This window comes from Akebia trifoliata, chromosome 6, assembly GCF_017979445.1.
Source record: "Akebia trifoliata isolate Shusen 1 chromosome 6, ASM1797944v1, whole genome shotgun sequence".
Classification (NCBI taxonomy): domain Eukaryota; kingdom Viridiplantae; phylum Streptophyta; class Magnoliopsida; order Ranunculales; family Lardizabalaceae; genus Akebia; species Akebia trifoliata.
In genome coordinates this window covers 4,308,061-4,329,971 of record NC_141380.1, presented here as the reverse complement: position 1 = coordinate 4,329,971, position 21,911 = coordinate 4,308,061, and the positions used below count along the sequence as shown (strand labels likewise).

General features: G+C 34.9%; 2 protein-coding genes and 1 pseudogene across 2 annotated transcripts; 1 reads left to right on the top strand and 2 right to left on the bottom strand.

Annotated features, from left to right (window-relative positions):
* The first annotated feature begins 5,480 nt into the window (after positions 1-5,480).
* On the top strand, positions 5,481-8,511 carry MAT3 (methionine adenosyltransferase 3). The gene is made up of 2 exons (XM_086445221.1): positions 5,481-5,550; positions 7,033-8,511. Exon 2 carries the CDS (start codon positions 7,033-7,035, stop codon positions 8,206-8,208), a length of 1,176 nt encoding a protein of 391 aa, XP_086301347.1. The 5' UTR covers positions 5,481-5,550; the 3' UTR covers positions 8,209-8,511.
* Positions 8,512-9,143: 632 nt separating this feature from the next.
* LOC147399751 (Thioredoxin superfamily protein) lies at positions 9,144-12,814 on the bottom strand. The gene is made up of 3 exons (XM_086445222.1): positions 12,638-12,814; positions 12,345-12,370; positions 9,144-9,522 (listed from the first exon to the last, which is right to left on the bottom strand). The coding sequence occupies exons 1-3, from the start codon at positions 12,794-12,796 to the stop codon at positions 9,303-9,305; spliced, it is 405 nt and encodes a 134-aa protein (XP_086301348.1). The 5' UTR covers positions 12,797-12,814; the 3' UTR covers positions 9,144-9,302.
* Positions 12,815-17,568: 4,754 nt separating this feature from the next.
* LOC147399750 (pentatricopeptide repeat-containing protein At2g29760, chloroplastic pseudogene) lies at positions 17,569-20,551 on the bottom strand (annotated as a pseudogene).
* Between the last annotated feature and the right edge of the window lie 1,360 nt (positions 20,552-21,911).

Sequence of the window (21,911 nt, the reverse complement as noted above, 5' to 3'; positions counted from 1 at the left end):
ACTGTAAAAGTACTGATATCACGTGATTTGCACGTGGAATTCTTATGATTAACTCTCGTGGAGTGGACCTTAAATACGATGCGAAGATGGGTTGAGGTAAATGGTGGGGTCTTACACCCCTTTTTTCTTTTTTACTTTATGATCTTAACTTTAAAATTACTATCCGCACACATTTATTAAATATATTTTAATCTAAATTGCTTATTTCATCAATCTATAGACATCAAATCATTTTTCTTTTTCTTCTTCATCTTCATTGCATCTAGAAAGATTTAAGAAGAGCTTTGATCTTATTTATTTTTCCTATTTTGACACTTTTCAATTGAGTCGAAGTCGTTCATATGAGAAAGTAATGTATGATAGTTACATATCGAATCAATTTTGTAATGTTTGATAGAAAATTTTATTTCGTGAGTATCCATCAAATATGTTTGATAATATTTGGTAAGTACCTACCGAATAGAATTGTTAATTTTTTTTATGTTTTTTTTGAATTTTTCGATTCAAAATCGTCATTTTAGGACTCTAATAACAATTTTTTTATCTTCATTAATGATTAAAAGCTAAAAAAGTATAAATAAATAAATAAAATCTATCTCCATTGATTCAACCTCTCACAAAACTCATAAGGAGATGAATATGAAGAAAAAAAACAAGCAAAAAAAAAAAAGATGGGTTTTGAATTTTTTGTTCAATAGGTGGTAGTATATGCAATAAACCAAAATGAAATGGTATTTTTTTTTTTTTTTACACAAAAGTCACTTAAGTGAGTGCAATGAATTGTTCTGGTGCATGCAAATAAACCCACCCTGAGATAAATGGGGTTGTCACTGGATTGAGTTCATTGAGGAATTTATTATCAGGATTCAATCTAGGCTATAAACATGGGAAAGTATTTAAATGACCTTGGTGGAGGGATTTCTTTCTAATTAATCCCTAAGTTTTAAGACTTCTCTTAATAGTCTATTTAGTAAAACTTTTCTTTTTAATCAGTTCTTGTTCCCCGCTCCCACATTTCTCACAGTTGAAAAGTTGAATGTGCCCTAACTGTTTGAACTCACCATTTTCATCTACAAAATTTGGATTTTTGATATTCCAATCGAGTTTTGGAGACTTCATTCTTATGTAAAGAATTTGAGAAGGAAGAAGAATCCATTTTCAAGTATTTTGTCGACGAATGTACAAAAAAAAAATGATTTTTTCAACTTTTTATTCTTATTTTTGGATGACAATTGATTAAGGATAGGTTTTTTTGGTTTGAAGTCATCTAGATTGAAACGTTGAATGGCCCATAACTGTTTGAAGTCACCATGTTCATAAAAAAAAATTAGATTTTTGACATTCCCAACGAGTTTGGAGACTCCATTCCAATTTAAAAGATTTCAGAAGGAAGAACTTACTTTCAAGTATTTTAAAGTTGATAGATACTTTTTACTTAAAATAAATTACATTCCTAACATTTGTGATATGTGGAATTATACCAAAAATTTTACAATTTTCAAACAATATTTTTCCTATAATTTTTTAGTTAATATAAATTTTATTTAATATAATTATCAATTATTAAATTTTCTTATTTAGTAAAATTCTTTTACATTTTTATATAAAAAAATAGCCTCTTCAATTTTTATAAAGAATAATTTCAAAAAAAATTCTAAGAACCCATCAATAGAGACTTTAACTTTAATATACGTTATATCTTTATAATACTACTAATGACAGATAACAATGATTGATGTAGCACAATTTTAATAGAGATACATACAAGGTGAAGAAGATTCCAAACAAAACAATAATTGGACAAGTTACCCTTCCAATCTAATTACAAATATTTTAATTTAGGAATTTTGTATTATTGAAATTCCCTTCAAGGAGTTGTGTGTTTTCTACCATATTGTAATGAGTCGTGCTGGGAGTGACAGTGGGATTTACTGCGATTTTTACATCTTTGAGGTGTGAACATAATCGTAGATGTGTTTCCTCAAGACACGAGTAAAAGACATCTACGATCATGTGCCCACCTCCATGTAAAAATTGCAATAAATCTAATGTCACCCATGCATTAGTATATTACAATTGCTATGTTTAGTGAGAGAGTAATGATAAAATGACTCCCAACATGGCATATTCAATCGACTCCCTTGACTTTGACGTGACATATGCAATAATCATGGATTTTTTACTCCTCGGGATACACAACTGCACATCCCCATAATGTGCACTTGTGTATCCTAAGGAGTACAAATCCACGATTCTTGCATATGTCATGTCAAAGGGAGTCGATTGAATATGCCATGTGGGGAAGTCATTTTATCATGATTCTTATTTAGATAAATTTCAAATCTTTGGCTCTCTCTTTATTTTGTCCTCTAATTAAGATTCTACCATCATCCAAGGTTCAAGATTATCACATTTTGTTCGTGAATTAGGTAATAGGGTGAGCCAACGTATACTAACTAAGCAAGTGTCAGGTAGCTTAGTTGATAAAGTCTATAAGTGTGATGATATCGTGGACCTATGTTAAATCTCGTCAACACGAAAACATGCTCATTAATGATTTATCTAAAAGAGAAAATAAAAAATTACTAATAGACCTTGGAGGAGGGTCATATTTGTAAATGATCCCTCAATTTTTGATAGGTAATCCAGTCAGCAGAAATCTTTCTTTCTTAAAGGTCCCTCACCCCAATAAAATGAAAAACTCAACTTGTCAAGATTAGTGACTATAAATCATTGACCTCGACAATTTGAATTGTCGAGCTTGATGATTTTGAATCTTTGATCACAATGATTCATGTTTAATCATTGAGGTTGATGGTTTATAATCATTGATCTCAATGATAGAAGCAAAGGTCGATCTCAACGATTTGAATTATCGGATCTTAATGATTGGAATATGAGGGTTTGGGACAGTTAAAAAAAATACAAATTTCACTAACCGGGTTACCAAGATACCACTTGAAAAGTTAGGGATTATTTGGAAATAAATTGCTAGGATAACCCCAAGGGAGTGGCTCAATGGCAATTTCAGATCCAATAAGCGATGAGAGTCCATAGGTTGTGAGTTTGATACCAAGTTTGACCAGTATTCTCTTGAGGTCACCTACGAGGGTGCACCCTCACTTACTGGGTGTGTGATGTGCGGACCAAGTGTTGCAACTTACACGTGCCTAGGGAGGGATCCATATGCCTTTGCTCTGGTCTTGGCTCTTATGATCCCATGTTCGGAAGTAAGTTCGGACACCCCCATCATAAATAAAAAAATATCGTTAGGGTTTGTTAAACAATTTTCCAAAAAACAATAACATACACCAAAGTTTGTTGCATCATGGACGTTGATTTTCCTCCTCACTAAAATGCACCAAACATATGGATTGGTGAAAATTTTTCATGATAGTAATGTGATGGTCAAACTTAAAACTTAGAATGGAAGTAACTAAACATCCAACCATACTAATTGGACCACTGACAGTGATGTGGTGGAAGAAGGTTATCAAATTAGGTACTCAACACGTCTTTCCTCATGAACATCATCAATCAAATGCAGCACGTGGTATTTTACATAAAATACAAAAAAACATTTTCAATAATTTACTCAATAATTTTAAATAACATCACTTGTGATATTTTTTTTATTTAAAAAAAAAAAAATTTATATTCAATTAAGTAACAATTTAGTTTCTTTAAGTCTGATTATAGAAAATCAAAAGATGAAGTATAAAAACTAGAGTAGAGATCCGAAATGGGACACTGTTTAAGTCAAATAAATTTACACGAATTAAAGTAGGAAAGAAGTTGGTATCTTGATATAAGATTTAGTTTTATATAGGAAAAAGATTAGACACAAACATCTTCTTTGGAGTTAAAAAGGGAAAAAGAGAAAAAATAATAAAATAGGGTATATATTGTTAAAATATCTTAAAGTTAAGGGATAAAAAAGAGAAAATAATAAAGTTGTAGGTGTATTAACAAGAAAAGTGAGGAGAAGAGGAAGGATAATAAAGTTGGAGGGGTAATATTGAAAAAGGGAAAAAAAAAAAAAGTTAAGAAATCTTTTGAAAAGAAGAAAAAAAGGAAAGTAAAATCATCCCTCAAGATATGTTATTTATGGGTATAAATCTTGCAACAAAAGAGTGAAATCCATTAATATGTTTTATTATATAGATGTATCTAAATAAAGATAAAAAATTATGTCAGATCGAATGATTTAAATGAATATCTATCAAAGAGGAGTAAGCAAAAAGGAAAATTATGGATTGAGTTGTGATTTCCTAACTCAAAAACTTTCACTCAGTATGTATATGACTAACATGACAAGGGCACAGAATCATAAATCTTTTTCTTCAGATACGCAAGGAAAAGATTAATGATTTTGTGCCCTTGCCATGTCAGCTAAGTACTGACTGAGTGAAAATTTTCAAGTTACAAATCGTTAGTGTTATGAATTTATGATGTGTAAAGAGCTCAGCGTACAGAATTGTGAAAGAATTGTAATATGAAGAAATAACTAAACTAGAGTTTAAGGAAAGTAACTCCATAAATATCCAAGGACCGACCATGAGAAGGGATTCTTAATTGATCTTTAAAAAGTTACTAATGTGTCGAGACTCTTTGGAAAGTACCACATTGAAAGCTATCATAATGATAGCAAGCTAAGAAGACCATATCTACAATAGATTGAAACTTGCTCATTGATGATCTCGAGAAGTTGGACGATTAAAAGAAAATCCTTTCCCTAATAAAGATTAAAAAATAATTTTTTTAACTAAAAAATAATTTTTTTTAGTTATTGGGGGAGTGGTTTTTTTTGTTACGTGAGCAAATTTTCCCACAACCCAACAACCATTTGAAATATGACACGAATGATATTAGTAATAGAGAGAAAGTTTCTCTCTCTTGCCCACAGATTTATCTTTTAAGATTTTAAATCTTAAAAAAGATTGTCACATTGACAATCAAACAACACAATCTTCTAAATTTTATAAAAATATTCATATTAAAAAAAAAAAAAATTTTCGAACTTCACCCAAGGTGTTGAAAATGAACAACTATTAAACACTCAAATTTAAAAATAAAATTCAACGGTGAAAAATACTTAATTTTTTTTTTTTAAGTTGATATAATTTTACCTTCTACAACCGTCATTGCATCAGATGATGTTTTTGAATGTCGCAAGTTAATTAAATCAAAAAAGAAAAAATTTCTCTCTCATTGCTGATGTCATTCGTGCCACATGTCAAATGGACGTTGGACTGAGAGTAAATTTGTGAGAAAAAATAAAAAATAAAAAAAATCACTCCAATGGGGGTTTATTTTTGGATTTAATAACACGGAATGCTAGGTGAAGGTGGGACCGTGGGGGGTAAGTGGGTGGTTGGTCGAGAGAGCGAGTCAGACGAATATGCGTCTTCATTCAACGTTGACACCTCACCTTCTACATCGGACTCTTATAAATACTCCCCCTTCCACGATTCGAATTACTCGCTCTCTCTCCCTCTCCTTCTTCTTCTATCCATTTTTCTCAATCAAGATCTCTATATCTGTTAAAAGGTGAGAGATTTCAGATCTGAGTTTTAATATTCTCGCATTTTAGATCTCTATATCTCTCTGATCTTGATTTCTCTTACACGTTTTCATTGATAATACCTCGAGTCTGTTGTTTTTTGTTTGTGGTTTCTATTTGGATTCAGATCTTGTTTTGTTCGATATTTTTATATGTTTGATTTCTTCGATTCGATTTATTGTGATCTGTATGGTTTAATTGATCTTGCTATGATGTTCGACATTTACTTGGATCTCATTTCGCATTCATAATTGGCTGCCTTTGTTTTGTTTAATTTTCGTTTATTCGATTAGATTTGTGGTTGTTCTGTTGAAGTTTAATCTTTCAAATGAAGTTAGATTAGCTGACTAATCTTACGAAGTTAGTAAGGATTTCACCGTTACCAAGGGTTCTTGGGCTCACCTTCTAGCATCGAAAAACATTATCCGATGATTCAGAGTTGTGGAGGACTAAATTCTATGAACTTTGAAAGAAATTTTTTCCAAAAAAAAAGGTTAATTTTCACCGTTTAATTTTAATTTTAAGTTTGGTAGTTAGGTGGAAGGTCTGTAGCCGTCCATTTTGAAAACCTTGGATCAAGCTCAAAAGAAATTGTTTTTCACATTATCTTTTTTTGGATCTGAGTTTTTTGATGAAATTTAGAGGCATGTGGTGTTGAATTTGCTGATTTGATAATCCATTTGAGCAAAACGACCCTTAGTAACGCTTAAAATCTTACTATTTCAGTAAGGAAAGTCTTTAACTAATTTCTTTTGGTTTGTTGCTTGTGTGAATGCATGCTTGTCAAGTATGACATTAGTTCTTTGTTTGATATCTTTTAAATTGATCATTTTATGGTCCATGTGAAGATAAGAATTTTCACCTTTTGGATTTCCTTTTTACCTTGAAAATTTGGAGATGAATTATGAGTTATGACTCATGGTTTTAAAACTCGGTATTCCATCTTATACCCATTTACACGGAGTTGACTCACTCGACTCATCTTATTGGGTGAGATGAATCATAACTCAGTTAAAAATTATTGACTAATATCTATTTGTATTCAAATAATTATAATTTTTATTATAAAATGAGATGGGATCAGAAGATGCTTATAGAAAGATGTTTTTTCTATATCAATAATTGATGTTTAATCACAAAAATAATAAGTTTTTTAACATAAAATACAAAAATCCGGTTCACTTGGTAGATATTTCAAAATATGGGATAAGTCATTTTGGATCTTGGATGAAACAATGCGAAGCATGATTCACAATGGAAATCTTGCTTGTTCATGGGCAATACCAAGATGACTTGAGTCAATCATCTCGGCCTCGGATATTTTAAAAATCATGTTATAACTTTATCTGAATTTTTTGACTCTTTCTTGGGATTTATTTTGTCAAGATTAAGGTACTTTTTTCGGCTTTGAACCTTGTTTAGTGTAGAAGACTAACACATTATATGCCTATATTTTGTCTAATTTATAGATGGATACATTCCTCTTTACTTCCGAATCTGTCAACGAGGGCCACCCTGACAAGCTCTGCGATCAAGTTTCCGATGCCATCCTTGATGCCTGCCTAGAACAAGACCCTGAAAGCAAGGTTGCTTGCGAGACCTGCACCAAGACCAACATGGTCATGGTCTTTGGCGAGATCACCACCAAGGCCAAGGTCAACTACGAGAAGATTGTACGTGACACCTGCAGAGGCATTGGGTTTGTGTCAGCTGATGTTGGTCTTGATGCTGACAAGTGCAAGGTCCTTGTCAACATTGAACAACAAAGCCCCGACATTGCCCAAGGTGTCCATGGCCACCTCACAAAGAAGCCTGAGGAGATTGGTGCTGGTGACCAAGGACACATGTTCGGTTATGCCACCGACGAAACCCCTGAGTTGATGCCCCTTACACATGTCCTTGCCACCAAGCTCGGAGCCAAACTCACTGAGGTGAGGAAGAACGGGACGTGCCCATGGCTGAGGCCTGATGGAAAGACCCAAGTGACTGTTGAGTATCGGAATGAGAATGGTGCCATGGTCCCTCTCAGGGTCCACACTGTTCTCATCTCAACCCAACACGATGAGACTGTCACAAATGATGAAATAGCCAAGGACCTGAAGAAGCATGTGATTGAACCAGTCATCCCATCTCAGTACCTTGACGACAAGACCATATTTCACCTCAACCCGTCAGGTCGTTTTGTCATTGGTGGCCCACATGGGGATGCTGGGCTCACTGGTCGAAAGATCATCATCGACACATATGGTGGGTGGGGTGCTCATGGTGGTGGTGCTTTCTCGGGCAAGGATCCAACAAAGGTGGACCGTAGCGGTGCTTACATTGTTAGACAGGCTGCCAAGAGTATTGTAGCCTCAGGTCTTGCTCGACGCTGTATTGTGCAAGTCTCTTATGCAATTGGTGTACCGGAACCACTCTCTGTGTTTGTGGACACCTACAAAACAGGGAAGATCCCTGACAAGGATATATTGGCTTTGATCAAGAAGAATTTTGACTTTAGGCCAGGAATGATGTCAATCAACCTTGACCTGAAGAGAGGAGGGAACTTCAGGTTCCAGAAAACTGCCGCCTACGGACACTTCGGACGGGATGACCCAGATTTCACCTGGGAGACAGTCAAGCTCCTCAAGCATGATAAGGCTTGAGTATCTGTTGGATCATCTTTCTGCTTTGATGCAGACCATTAATCAGATGGTGTTGTTTCTATGGCGTAAGAAAAGAGGACAAAGAAAGTGTGCTTGATGATGGTTGAGGATAGTAGTGAATTTCAGGAGTCTGTCAATGTGGCATTTACCTGTCATTTGTTCTTTGCTTCCAGCTTGGGAGGTTTCATTTCTTTTGTTTTAGTTTTTACTGTTGAAGGTGAAGCTATATGTATGCTTCTATGAAATGTAACAACAAAGTAACCGCCGCGTTGGTGGAAATAAAATGGATACACAGTTTTAACACATCACAGTGCTCTTGAGTGGAAAGAAAATAGTCCAGTGGGAATACTGTTTCTATTGCCGCACCAACTTTTGCTAACGCCACCCCATTGTTCCTAATTATTTGGTGATTTACAGAATTGGGGTGGCATTAGCAAAAGTTGGTGTGGCAATAGAATCTCTCCTTTTTTTCATCCTTGCCCACCACAAGGTCTCAGCTACCTTAACTTACCTGGTTTTATTCAAATTTAACACGGCAGACAATTTGGACTCTTTTCTTTTTTTTGATAAGTGTAATATATTGAATGAAAGAAAATAAAGTACAAAGAGGCCGAGGAAGCCTCTAAACAAGCTACAAATCAAAAAGAAATTAAAGCATCAAAGACTACATAAAGAGTTCCATCTAAAAACGAAATCATCAAAAGTAATCCCCTTGAACTCAATTTGGACTCTTTTCTTTGATTTCATTATCCATTAGTTGTAGTTTGCTGAACAACAAAGGCGTTAAAGACAGCTTTCTATAAAAAAAACCAGACTCCCATGACTCCGTCAATGCAACCATGCACTTAAGCCACATTGATTAAGAGATCTTCCAATATAAAAAAATCCATCCCAATACTCTAAATCCATATGTATTTGTGCGGGGAACATCCAGATGAAAGTGAAAACATTATATATATGTCCCATGCATCATATATTCTTAAAATATGGTAAAACTTAACAGAACAAGTGTAAGTTTATATTTCAGAGCTTGTTTCACAAAAGTGCCTCTCAAACCGAACGATCTTATTATCTTAATTAATGCGTGAAGGATCTTAAGAGTGCAACCACAGTCTATCGTGCAGCCTCTCTTCTCCAGCACCGAGCATCTCGTCAACCTTTTCGCCATCTCGAAAGAAATGAAAAGTAGGGGTGTAACGAATGTGCTGTGTAGTCTCTGGGCATTCCTCGACATCAGCATATACAAATGAATGCCTGGGGAAATCATTGCTCAACTCGCAGAATTTAGGAAGGATTTGGCTGCAGACATGGCACCTGAAAACATTCACAAAGCAGATTTTAGAACCTCATCTCAAATTTTTCTGGTGTCTATATTGAAGGGTAAGCATCAAATGGTTTTTTAGCCTCATTATTAAAGTGGTCTCATAGGTTCCAAAACCATAGATCCTCCATTCATGGGATTTGAATCAACTCCGTAACAGCCAAGGTGCAGTGAAAAATACTAGGAAGGTTGTATGTGTTTTGCTGGACCAACGGTAGTGGCACACCCAAGACCATTTAATACGGTAGTTGACGGGCCACTGTGTTCAGACTCGCCGAAAATCACCCTTTCAAAACTTGTTTGTTGGAATTAAAAGCTTTCAAGTCCTACAAGTATGACTGAATCATCATAACTTAATCCCAACCATTCGGGGTTGGCTACTAAATATAGGGCTGCAACTTGGGCGGGACAAACCTGAACCCAAGGGGTTCAACCTGACCTTGGGTCAGGTTTAGGCACAATTAGGTAGGGTTAAGGCTCGGGTTTGGACAAAATAAATTTTGACCGAACCAAACCAACTTAGGTTTGGGCATAGACATCGGGTTGCCCGATTTACCCAGACCCAAACTTAATATGAGTTGAATTTTAAAATATATTTGTTTCTTTCTCGTTCACCGTTCACATTTTAAACTTTAGTTAATCATCATCATCTTTATCTTAACATTGCTTATAATTTCTTTTTTTTTGAAAAGTATAATATATTGATCAGAGAAAGAAAACAAGAAACAAAGAGGCCGAGAGAGCCTCAAAAAAAGAAAAAAAAAAAGAAAGAACCATATCAATAATTACATAAGGAGTGCCATCTAAAAACAAAATCATCAAATGTAATCCTCGCGAACTTTATATTCTGCTTTGACCAAAGAAATAACAATCCCAAGATCTCCAAATAACTTGCATGAGAGGAACTACTCTTATTATTGAATACTCTGTTATTTCTCTCAATCCAAACCCTCCAAGCAATAGCAGCGGGAAGCATAGCCCAAAGGATCCTTTTTCTGTTGTGGAAAGCATTACTGGTCCACTCTACTAACAACGAAGAGAACTTATGAGGAAGGACCCAATTAAGATGGAACAGAACAATGAAAATCGACCAAATATGATAATAAAAAGAGCAATGGATTAATATATGATCAACAAATTCTCCATCACTCATGCATAAGGGACAACAATTTGGAGTGATCCAACCCTACACAATCAAATTATCCAAAGTAAGAATCCTACCAAGGGAAGCCAACCAAACAAAAAAAACTACTTTAAAGGGAACTAACCTGGTCCAACTGATTGCTCTCACTAGGGGTCTCTCTTCGTCATGAGTAAACCACTTATAGAAAGACTTGACAGAAAATCTCGAATCCTTAGCCCTTATCCATTCCCACCTATCCTGTTCGTTGTCATTGAGGTGAACCGTATGCAAGAGATCTAGGAAAGATGTCACCTCAGTTAGCTCCCAATCATTAAAATTTCTTCTGAACCCCAAATCCCAAGTAGGACCGGACTCATTGCCGACCAAACACTGCTGAATAGAGCAGTTCTTCTTCACAGAACAGGTGTACAAAGACGGGAATTGGTTTGCTAGAGGCGATGTGCCACTATCTCCCACACCCGTTTTGAATCTAATTCCCCTATCGAAGTCCTCGATCCCTTTAAGAACCCCTTTCCACACACTACACCCATACGGGTTTTGACACTGTTGTGACACATTTCATAATCCAACTGATCCACTTCTCTCCAAAACCCATCCTCCGCATCATGTACTCTAAGAAATTTGCTTATAATTTCATGTATAAAAACTTTGAAATATATGTTTAGGACAAAAATTGTAAATTTTATATATTTTTACATTCCACTTATCTTTATATAAATCATTATTATTACTAAATTATCTAATATTAATGAGGAATCAGTCAACCCAACCAACCTGACTTGGGTTGGGCTTGGGTTAATCAGTACCAGTTCCATATACTTATCACCCGCCTAGCTTGTTTTGATCCTCCACCAATCAAACAAGGCTCAACCCACTCTTTTTTTCTTTATAGGTAACAAAATTTATCAATAAAGTGGTTGAGAAGACCAACTAGAAAAATACAGTTTAGGACATTAAGAACAAGTAATACTACAAACCCAATCCCAAATAGCAACAAAATCTGCAAAGAAAACACCCCTGAACTCAACAATAGCCTTGGACCAAAAGAAGAGACGAGAGAGAACTCACAAAACCACCTCCGATGCATCCAACCCTATATTATCAAAGCACTTATTTTTCCGCTCTTTCCAAATAACCCAAGAAAGGGCAAACGGAAGGAGTCTCCACAGCCCACTCCCCCCCCCCCAACCAAAATGAGCTACCCCACTCTTGCCAGGACTGGAAAAGGGCCAGCACTGAAGAAGGACAACCAACTGCGCCAAATCTCTACCATCATACAATATGGCTCAACTATTGACCTACTACAAATTTTGGTGATAATTCATTTATGAGAAATATACCCTTTTTGGTGGGTGATCTAAGTATAAGTGTTAATGGTGTAGAGCTGGTTTATCACCTCTAACATATATTTGGAACAAAACTCCAGCACAAATATGTATGGGCAGTTTACAAATTTGTTTTCTTGCAATTTCAGTGTCAAACACATTCCTAGAGTGCCACTAGAAAAACATAATTTTAGTGAGCTCAGTAACTCGGGTGAGGGCTGGATTTGTACCCATGTAAATGGACTGAACACCAACATTTTATAGAGAGAAGACAAACCCATTTTACAGGAAAATAGATTAAACTAGAAGAAAAAAGAAAAAGAAAAAAAGGAAAGCAATGACATACCAAGATGCACCATAATTGATAACTGCCTGCAAACACAATTTTCAGAAACATTGATAAGTCCCTTAATAACAACCAAGGAATCAAATAAAATAAAATTGGAAACCCATTAAAATTGCCACAATAGAAACAATTTTGGCTTGGAAACTAAACCCACGATTGAGGACCCAAGCTAATAATTAGGATGCAAAAAAAAAACAAGAACCCAAATCATCAATTTTGCTTCTTGATGGTTTTCTCTGCTTCATGGGTTCGAATAACTAAGAAAAAGAGACTAAGATGATATGAAGACTTACAGGAGCCTTAGAAGACCTAATGTTTTGCTGGATATCCTTCAGGTTTTGGTCGGATGAAGCACTTTTAAGGTTTCCATGGAGATTGACAGGCAGATTCAAGCCCGTTCCTTCTAAACCCTTTGCCTTCTCCTCCTTCCCTCTCAACTCTTCTCCCTCCATTTTTTTCTTTTTCCTAATCAAATTAAGGCTATAAATATAGAGAGCTGCTAATGCCACACCAACTTTAACTAATGCCACACATATTCTTATGTAAATCACCAAAGAATTGCACACGGTTGGTGTGGCAATAGTAACCCTCTAAATCTAATAGGGTCTTTGAATTTGACGATCTTACAAAATTAAGGGCATTGGCCCATTAATAGATGGAAATCACAAAACAACAGATATGGGACATTATGGCAATATTTTTTTATTTAAATAAGTTGAATTTCATGATCATCAAATCTTAATTCAAATATCAATGAATGGCCCGTAGTCTCCAGTTACTAGAGATTAGGATTCCCTGTTTCCCTTCACACACAAAAAATTGATGTCAACCTATGCAAATGTCTTAGTGGAATATTATTTTATATTTTTGTTTGATAGATGATCTTTGGAAATTAGATCTGGCTTAATTATTTTTTATTTGAAAAATGATTTTCTGACATACACCACCTGACGAAAAAGATTTATGATGCATGTAGTTGTATATCCTAAGGAAAAAGATCTATGATTCTAGCACACGCCACGTCAGGGAACGTATGGGGGCGTATGTTGGAGTGAGAGGGGACATCAAAAAATCACGACTCTTTTTATTTTTCTCAAATATTACATCTACCATATATCACTAATCTTTTTTTTCTTTTAATAATTCGACAGAGATAACTTAAATATTGATGTGGTTCTCAAATATGGCCATCAAATAAATGTTATATACCGCACGTCTAGATGAAGTGCCAAAACCCATAAACATATATGGCCGAGCAATTCATTGATGTAAAAGAATCCATAAAATATTTTACTTAATTCTTTAACTCAATTTTGACAGATCACATGTGCACTTGTGTATCTTGAGGGAAAAAAATCTATGATCCTTGCATATGCTCGTAAGTGAGTTTCTGAGTTAGTCTATCATAATTGAGTTAGAAAATCATTACACTATTATTTATTCGTAAGTGGGTTAGTGGTTATTAATTACACCTCGTTTGTATACAAACTAGAAATAGTTTTAGAAGAAAGTAACTTTTAAAATATAGTAAATAAAATTTTGTTTTTTCTTTTAAGTTAAGATTTTTACTTTTTAAAAGTGATTTTTGAAATTAACCCAAACAAACTTTAAAAGAAATTTTTTTTTACTTTTTTGAGTGTATACAAATAGACTCTTAGTGGGTGAAGGTGAATTTTGGGATCAACATTGACAGACATTACCAACATAGCAAGCTGACCCCTTCAGTGATATTGCTTTGAAAGGCACACAACTATTAGTTTTGGGTAACAACTCTTGATATTACTTTGAAAGGCACGTAGTTGTTAATTGACGGTTCATGATTCTTCATCTTATAAACTAGGGTTAGAAATTTCAAAATTAACTGATTTTTTGTGAGGATGATTTTGTCACCATAGAGTTCATCCTCATAAAAAACCACCCTATTCTGAAAATTTTAGCCCATATAAGACAAAATATGGGCTGGTTTTTTATGAGGATGAACTCTACGGTGAGAAAATCATCCTCACAAAAAATCAGTTAATTATGAAAATTTTAACCCTAATTTATAAGATGAAGAATCGTGAACCGTCAATTTTTACCATTAGTTTGTAACTACTTTTCATGGGGTTAGAAGTTTTAGAATTGGCTGATTTTTTGTGAAAATGATCTATTGATTATAGAGATCATCATCACAAAAAATCAGTCCATTTCAAAATTTTTTAGTCATATACGACAAAACTTTATCTAGAATGTTGTCTAAAATTTTGTCAAAAGAACGCTACCCCATATATATATATATATATATATATATGGGGTCCCGTTCAGCACCCTAAGCAGGATGATCTCCTCACCGTAGAGATCATCCTCACCAAAAATCAGCCCATTCCAAGACCTCTAACCCATGTTTTGAAAAAATGTTTGCCAAAATGTTTGCCAAACTGTTGGCCACGGATAGGGACCCTATATATATATATGGGGTCCCGTTCAGCACCCTAAGCTTTACCACACACTTTAACAAACGTGTTTTGTCTTACATGGGTTAGAAGTTTTGGAATGGGCTGATTTTTGGTGAGGATGATCTCTATGGTGAGGAGATCATCCTCACCAAAAATCAGCTCATTCCAAAACTTCTAATCCTATCAAAAATGGTTTCCAAAAAATGGACGGTCCACAATTTTTCAACGTGTAAACATGGGGCTAAACATTTCAGAATGGGCTGATTTTTGGGGAGGATGATCTTCTAATCATAGAGATCATCCTCACCAAAAATCAGCCCATTCCAAAACTTCTAACCCATGTAGGACAAAAAACATTTGTTAAAGTGTGTGGTAAAACTTAGGGTGCTGAACATTTCCCATATATATGAGTCAGGTTCAAGGGACATATGAGAAAATATATTGAAAAACAATATAACATTAATAAAATTTTAAAATATGGGTAAGAAATTTCAAATTGAGCTGATTTTTTGTGAGGATGATCTCTATGATGGGAAGATCATCCGAAAAAAAAAAATCAGTCCAATCTGAAACTTCTAACCCCATTCAAAGTGATTTAGAATGTGGATCGTCGATTTTTTGTTAATTTTTGTCAATAATTTGTAAATCACTTTTGATGGATTTAAAATTTTCTAATTGAGCTGATTTTTTCTGAGGATGATCTTCTCATCATAGTGACCATCCTTGCCAAAAATCAGCTCAATCCAAAACCTCTAACCCATATTTTGAAAAATCATTGTTTTTTCATATGTTTTTACATATGGCCCTTGAACCTGACCTCTATATATATATAGAGGGTCAGGTTATATATATATATATAGAGAGAGAGAGAGGGTCAGGTTCAAGGGTCATATGAGAAAACATATGTAAAAACTTTCGTTTTTAATAAAATTTTAAAATATGGGTTAGAAAGTTTGGATTGAGCTGATTTTTTGTGAGGATGATCTCTATGATGGGAAGATCATCCAAAAAAAAAATCCAACCCAATCTGAAACTTCTAACCCCATTAAAAGTGATTTAGAATGTGGACCGTCGATTTTTTACTAATTTTTATCACTAATTTGTAAATCACTTTTGATGGATTTAGAAGTTTCTGATTGAGCTGATTTTTTGTGAGGATGATCTTTTCATCATAGTGACCATCCTTGCAAAAAATCAGCTCAATCCAAAACCTCTAACTCTTATTTTGAAAAACGAAAGTTTTTTCATATGGTTTCTCATATGGCCCTTGAACCACCCCCATATATATAATATATATATATATATATATATTATATATATATGGGGTCCCGTTCAGCACCCTAAGCAGGATGATCTCCTCACCGTAGAGATCATCCTCACCAAAAATCAGCCCATTCCAAGACCTCTAACCCATGTTTTGAAAAAATGTTTGCCAAAATGTTTGCCAAACTGTTGGCCACGGATAGGGACCCTATATATATATATGGGGTCCCGTTCAGCACCCTAAGCTTTACCACACACTTTAACAAACGTGTTTTGTCTTACATGGGTTAGAAGTTTTGGAATGGGCTGATTTTTGGTGAGGATGATCTCTATGGTGAGGAGATCATCCTCACCAAAAATCAGCTCATTCCAAAACTTCTAATCCTATCAAAAATGGTTTCCAAAAAATGGACGGTCCACAATTTTTCAACGTGTAAACATGGGGCTAAACATTTCAGAATGGGCTGATTTTTGGGGAGGATGATCTTCTAATCATAGAGATCATCCTCACCAAAAATCAGCCCATTCCAAAACTTCTAACCCATGTAGGACAAAAAACATTTGTTAAAGTGTGTGGTAAAACTTAGGGTGCTGAACATTTCCCATATATATGAGTCAGGTTCAAGGGACATATGAGAAAATATATTGAAAAACAATATAACATTAATAAAATTTTAAAATATGGGTAAGAAATTTCAAATTGAGCTGATTTTTTGTGAGGATGATCTCTATGATGGGAAGATCATCCGAAAAAAAAAAATCAGTCCAATCTGAAACTTCTAACCCCATTCAAAGTGATTTAGAATGTGGATCGTCGATTTTTTGTTAATTTTTGTCAATAATTTGTAAATCACTTTTGATGGATTTAAAATTTTCTAATTGAGCTGATTTTTTCTGAGGATGATCTTCTCATCATAGTGACCATCCTTGCAAAAAATCAGCTCAATCCAAAACCTCTAACCCATATTTTGAAAAATCATTGTTTTTTCATATGTTTTTACATATGGCCCTTGAACCTGACCTCTATATATATATAGAGGGTCAGGTTATATATATATATATATAGAGAGAGAGAGAGGGTCAGGTTCAAGGGTCATATGAGAAAACATATGTAAAAACTTTCGTTTTTAATAAAATTTTAAAATATGGGTTAGAAAGTTTGGATTGAGCTGATTTTTTGTGAGGATGATCTCTATGATGGGAAGATCATCCAAAAAAAAAATCCAACCCAATCTGAAACTTCTAACCCCATTAAAAGTGATTTAGAATGTGGACCGTAGATTTTTTACTAATTTTTATCACTAATTTGTAAATCACTTTTGATGGATTTAGAAGTTTCTGATTGAGCTAATTTTTTGTGAGGATGATATTTTCATCATAGTGACCATCCTTGCAAAAAATCAGCTCAATCCAAAACCTCTAACTCTTATTTTGAAAAACGAAAGTTTTTTCATATGGTTTCTCATATGGCCCTTGAACCACCCCCATATATATATATATATATATATATTATATATATATTCATATATTTGGTACCAACATTACTCCTTTTATGCTACTATGTCTGATTTAAGACAATGAGTATAAAGCCAAACCACCATTCCATGTATAAAACATGATTCAGTTCTGTTATTTATTCTCAGGTTTTCAAGTGAAGTGAGCAATAGTGAGAGTTCTTTTACACATTCCCTAACATCATTTGGGGAGATTTCTTATCCGAAACACAAGTTAATAACTTTCTCTTATATACAAGTAAACAAGTAACATGGGTTACAAACTAGAAGCTTGTAAGTTGTTGCTGAGGTGTTAGTACACAGCTATAACACAATCGAAAGCCAAGATGACTAAAACCCTATGACCTCCATAGAGTTGGGCAAAAAATTTATCCTCGCCGTCCTTCAATTCCAATCACCAAAAATCCTTACAAGAGCATAACCCATTCTTAAGATGGTGGAACCTGATTGTATCCCTCACTACTATTTCCCTTTTAGAAATCCCAGAGAAAAGCTTAAATACCGAGTGACAATCTCCACAGATTCGAAGGTTCTTCACTATACGTATAGTCGCATTAGGATCCAAATTGATCAACCCAAATGCAAGAGCCAATTTCTCACTATGGTAAGAAACAACGGTTTCTTTCTCTTCCTCATCTATATCAAACAACACGTGGGATGTATCGGGGACATATCCCACTGATTTCAATCGCTTGGATATGTCCTCGAGCATTAAAAAGATCTCTTTAGTTTGTGGATGTGATTTGTCACTTGCCACAAACCGATATAGAGTGCCATTCCATTCTATATAGCTCCACCCAGGTGGCTTTCGGATGCCTTTGTCTTCCATCAATTTTCTCACTCTTCCGGCATCCTCCCAACGGTTTGCATCAGTAAACATGTTAGATAATAGAACGTAACGGGCACCATGATTAGGGTCTAGTTCAAGGAGTCTTTTACCTGCAATCTCACCCATTTCAACATTTTGATGGATTCTACAAGCACCCAAGAAAGATCTCCAAATTACAGAGTTCGCCTCAAATGGGATTTTCTCAATGAAGTCATAAGCCTCCTTCAAATGCCCGCTTCGTCCGAGAAGATCAACAATGCAACAATAATGTTCAATTTGTGGTATAATCGCATGGTCTTTGGACATGGAATTGAACTTCTTCTTACCTTCTTCAATTAAACCTTCATGACTACAAGCACATAGAACTCCAACAAAAGTAACCTCATCTGGTCTGAAACCAGACGACACCATTTCATTAAAAATTCTAATGGCAATTCTACCTAATCCATGTTGAGACAGACCTGATATCATGGCATTGTAGAGGAAGACAGACTTTGATTTTTGTGGAATTTCATGGAAAATATTGAGCGCTGTCTCTATGTATCCACACTTCGCATACATATCTACAATAGCTGTATTAAGTATGGGATTTTGAAAAAGCAACTGAGCTTCTATGTATTCGTGATGAAGCCTTTTTGCAAAATCAAGAGCACCTAACCTCGCACATGCGGAAAGAACAGCAACCAAGGTGACTTCATCTGGTTTTATGCCCGTACCCTCCATTTCTACAAAAAGCTCCAATGCCTCAGCGTACCTCCCTGTTTGAGAATAACCACTGATCATGGCCGTCCAAGAAACTAAATCTCTTTCCAACATCTGATTAAAGAATCGACAGGCTATCTCAATTTTGCCACATCTAGCATAACCCGTTACCATAGAACTCCAAGCGATTGTAGTTTTGTTACTCTCCATTGTACTAAACACCCGATCTGCCATTTCCATCAATCCACACTTTGTGTACATATCAACGAGAGCACTCTTCAACAAAACGTTTGAATAATCAAAATGCAAATTTTTATACACCAAGAGATGAATCTGCTTTCCAATCTTTGAATCATTCAATGTCGAACAAGCAGATAATAAAGCAAGAATGGTGAACTCATCGGGCTCAATATCCAACATCTGCATTTCTCGGAAGAGACGCAGAGCATCATTTGGTTGACCACCTCTAGCATACCCATTTATCAATGTGTTAAATGAAACAAGATCTCTACTACAACTTTCACCGAATAGATACCGGGCATGATTTAAGTCTCCGAAAATCAAATAAAAATGAATGAGAGAATTCCTAATAAAGAGATCTGATTCGAACCCATTCTTTATTATGTGGGAATGAACCACCTTTCCCAACTCTACACTCGACATCCTCGCACAAGTGTTGAGTACAAAGGGGAAGGTGAAGTTATTAGGAGAAACGTCTGGTCTGGTGATCATGGACTTGAAGAGAAGGATGGATTCTTGAGGGGATTCGCTACGAGAGTAGCCTCTAATCATAGTGTTCCAAATGAAAATGTTGGGTCGATCAATATGGGAGAAGAGAAGGTGAGAATGATCTCGACCATGTTGTGAACCAAAGAGGGCGAAGAAGGAGATGAGTCTACTAAGAGAGAAAATGTGGCTGTGGAGACCATTTAGAATAATTTGGGCATGGATTTGGAGTGCTTGTTTGATGGATGTGCAGGATTCTAGGAGAGACACTGGTGATGATTTTTCAAGGAGAAACCTTTTCCAGGGAAGCATCAGTCTCTCTATGTGAAGTAAAAGTTGTTCTCACAAGGGAAGGGAGATATAGAGCCGTTGTTTGCCTCCAAAATCAAATTTGTTTCTCATGAATTGTGACACACATTGTATCATCTTCATGCAAGTTTTGATCTATGTGAACATCAATCACAGGCTTTACCAATTAGTTTCTTCATTTGCGGGCTTAAAATTCAATAATGGTTATTGTTCAGGTGTAAGACCTTCATCAAATTATCATAACTGTCTTGAATTAGAGCAACCAATTTGAAATATTTCAAAAGCACATTTTTTGTAAATTTTATTTGCAAATGGAATTTAGTTTGTTATGAAATGCTGTAGCACTGCTTGCTTGCGTTATTAACAACTATTTTTCACCATTGTAGCATCAGGTGTGTGGGTTTGGTTATACGAGGTAGGCCTTCTGCTCTTTCTTTCTTCTTCTTCCCCCTTTTTTTTAGGGAAAATTATTTAAAGGTCCCTTGTGAAAGGGTTTTTTTTTTTTTTTTTTCTAAATAGTACCTAAGTTTTGCACATTACTTTGACAGAATATTTAGTAAACTTTAGTTTTTCTTAATGATCGCTCGTACAATTGAGTTCATAATTTTTACTATCGAACTCGACCCTTTCTATTTAATTTAGTGTCGAGTTCACATTTTTTACTGTCAAACTCACTTTTATTTATTTTTGAGTTCACCACTTTTTATTTATTATCGAATTCAACGCTTTTTTTTAATTACTGTTGAGTTCACCATTTTTTTAAATAAAAAAGGGTGAACTTGACATTAGTAAAACTTACCCATTTTCAATTTTCAAAATTTTCCAACTAAAATACATGGAATGATCGACTAAAAACTAGAGATAACAATTTATTTAAATGATTTCAACCCAGATGATTAACAACTTATTTAAATGATTTCAACCCAAAAGAATCATCATTGATTGATTTTCATTTTTAAAACTAAGGAATAATAATAATAAAAAAATCCTTAGTTTTGCATATACATCTTCAAAATATTTGAAAAATAAAATCCTTGAAAATAATTTCACTTTTTTCTCAAATCCTTTATGATGGAATAGAGTCTCTGATTAAGGTATCAAAAATCCAATTGTTTGATGAAAACGATGAGTTAGAACGGTTAAAGCATTCAATTGTGAGAAATGTAGGAGATGAGGTCCAGGGACTATTTAGAAAGAAAAAATTTACTAAATGTCCAGCCAAATAACAGTTGAAAACTTAGGGACTATTTAAAACAAAATCCCTCCGCAAGGGTCCTTGAAGTAATTTTCCCTCTCTTTTATGATCTCCTTCACAAGTCAATTGAATTGAAGGATAATCCTTCCCTTCAATTTGTACTGCTAATAAAAACAAAACCCAGTCTAAATCTGCAAACCACGGCCATTAAAAGCTGACCCAAAGTCCGAATTCATCTCTAGAAATGCAATTGGTGATCAAGGTGTAATTTGACCTGAACACGAAAACTACATAATAGAAGGATATTACAATGGGGGGGAATTCTCAAAGACAAAATAGAGATACAAATTTACAATTATATTGGGTTGGTGGATTTTAAGAATTTTCAAAAGCTCCAAGGATGCAAACTTGCAGCAACTTTTGGTTTATAAGAGAAACTGCTGTGCAGGATTTTGAAAGTTAAAAAAAGAAGAAGATGTGATTGAACATGTGAACTACTGGAATGGTAAGCCCCTCACCCGTGCCTATGCGTCAAAGGTTGAGGTAACTTTCATTTCTTAGCAAAAGCCCAGCCACCAATTAGCAACAATTACG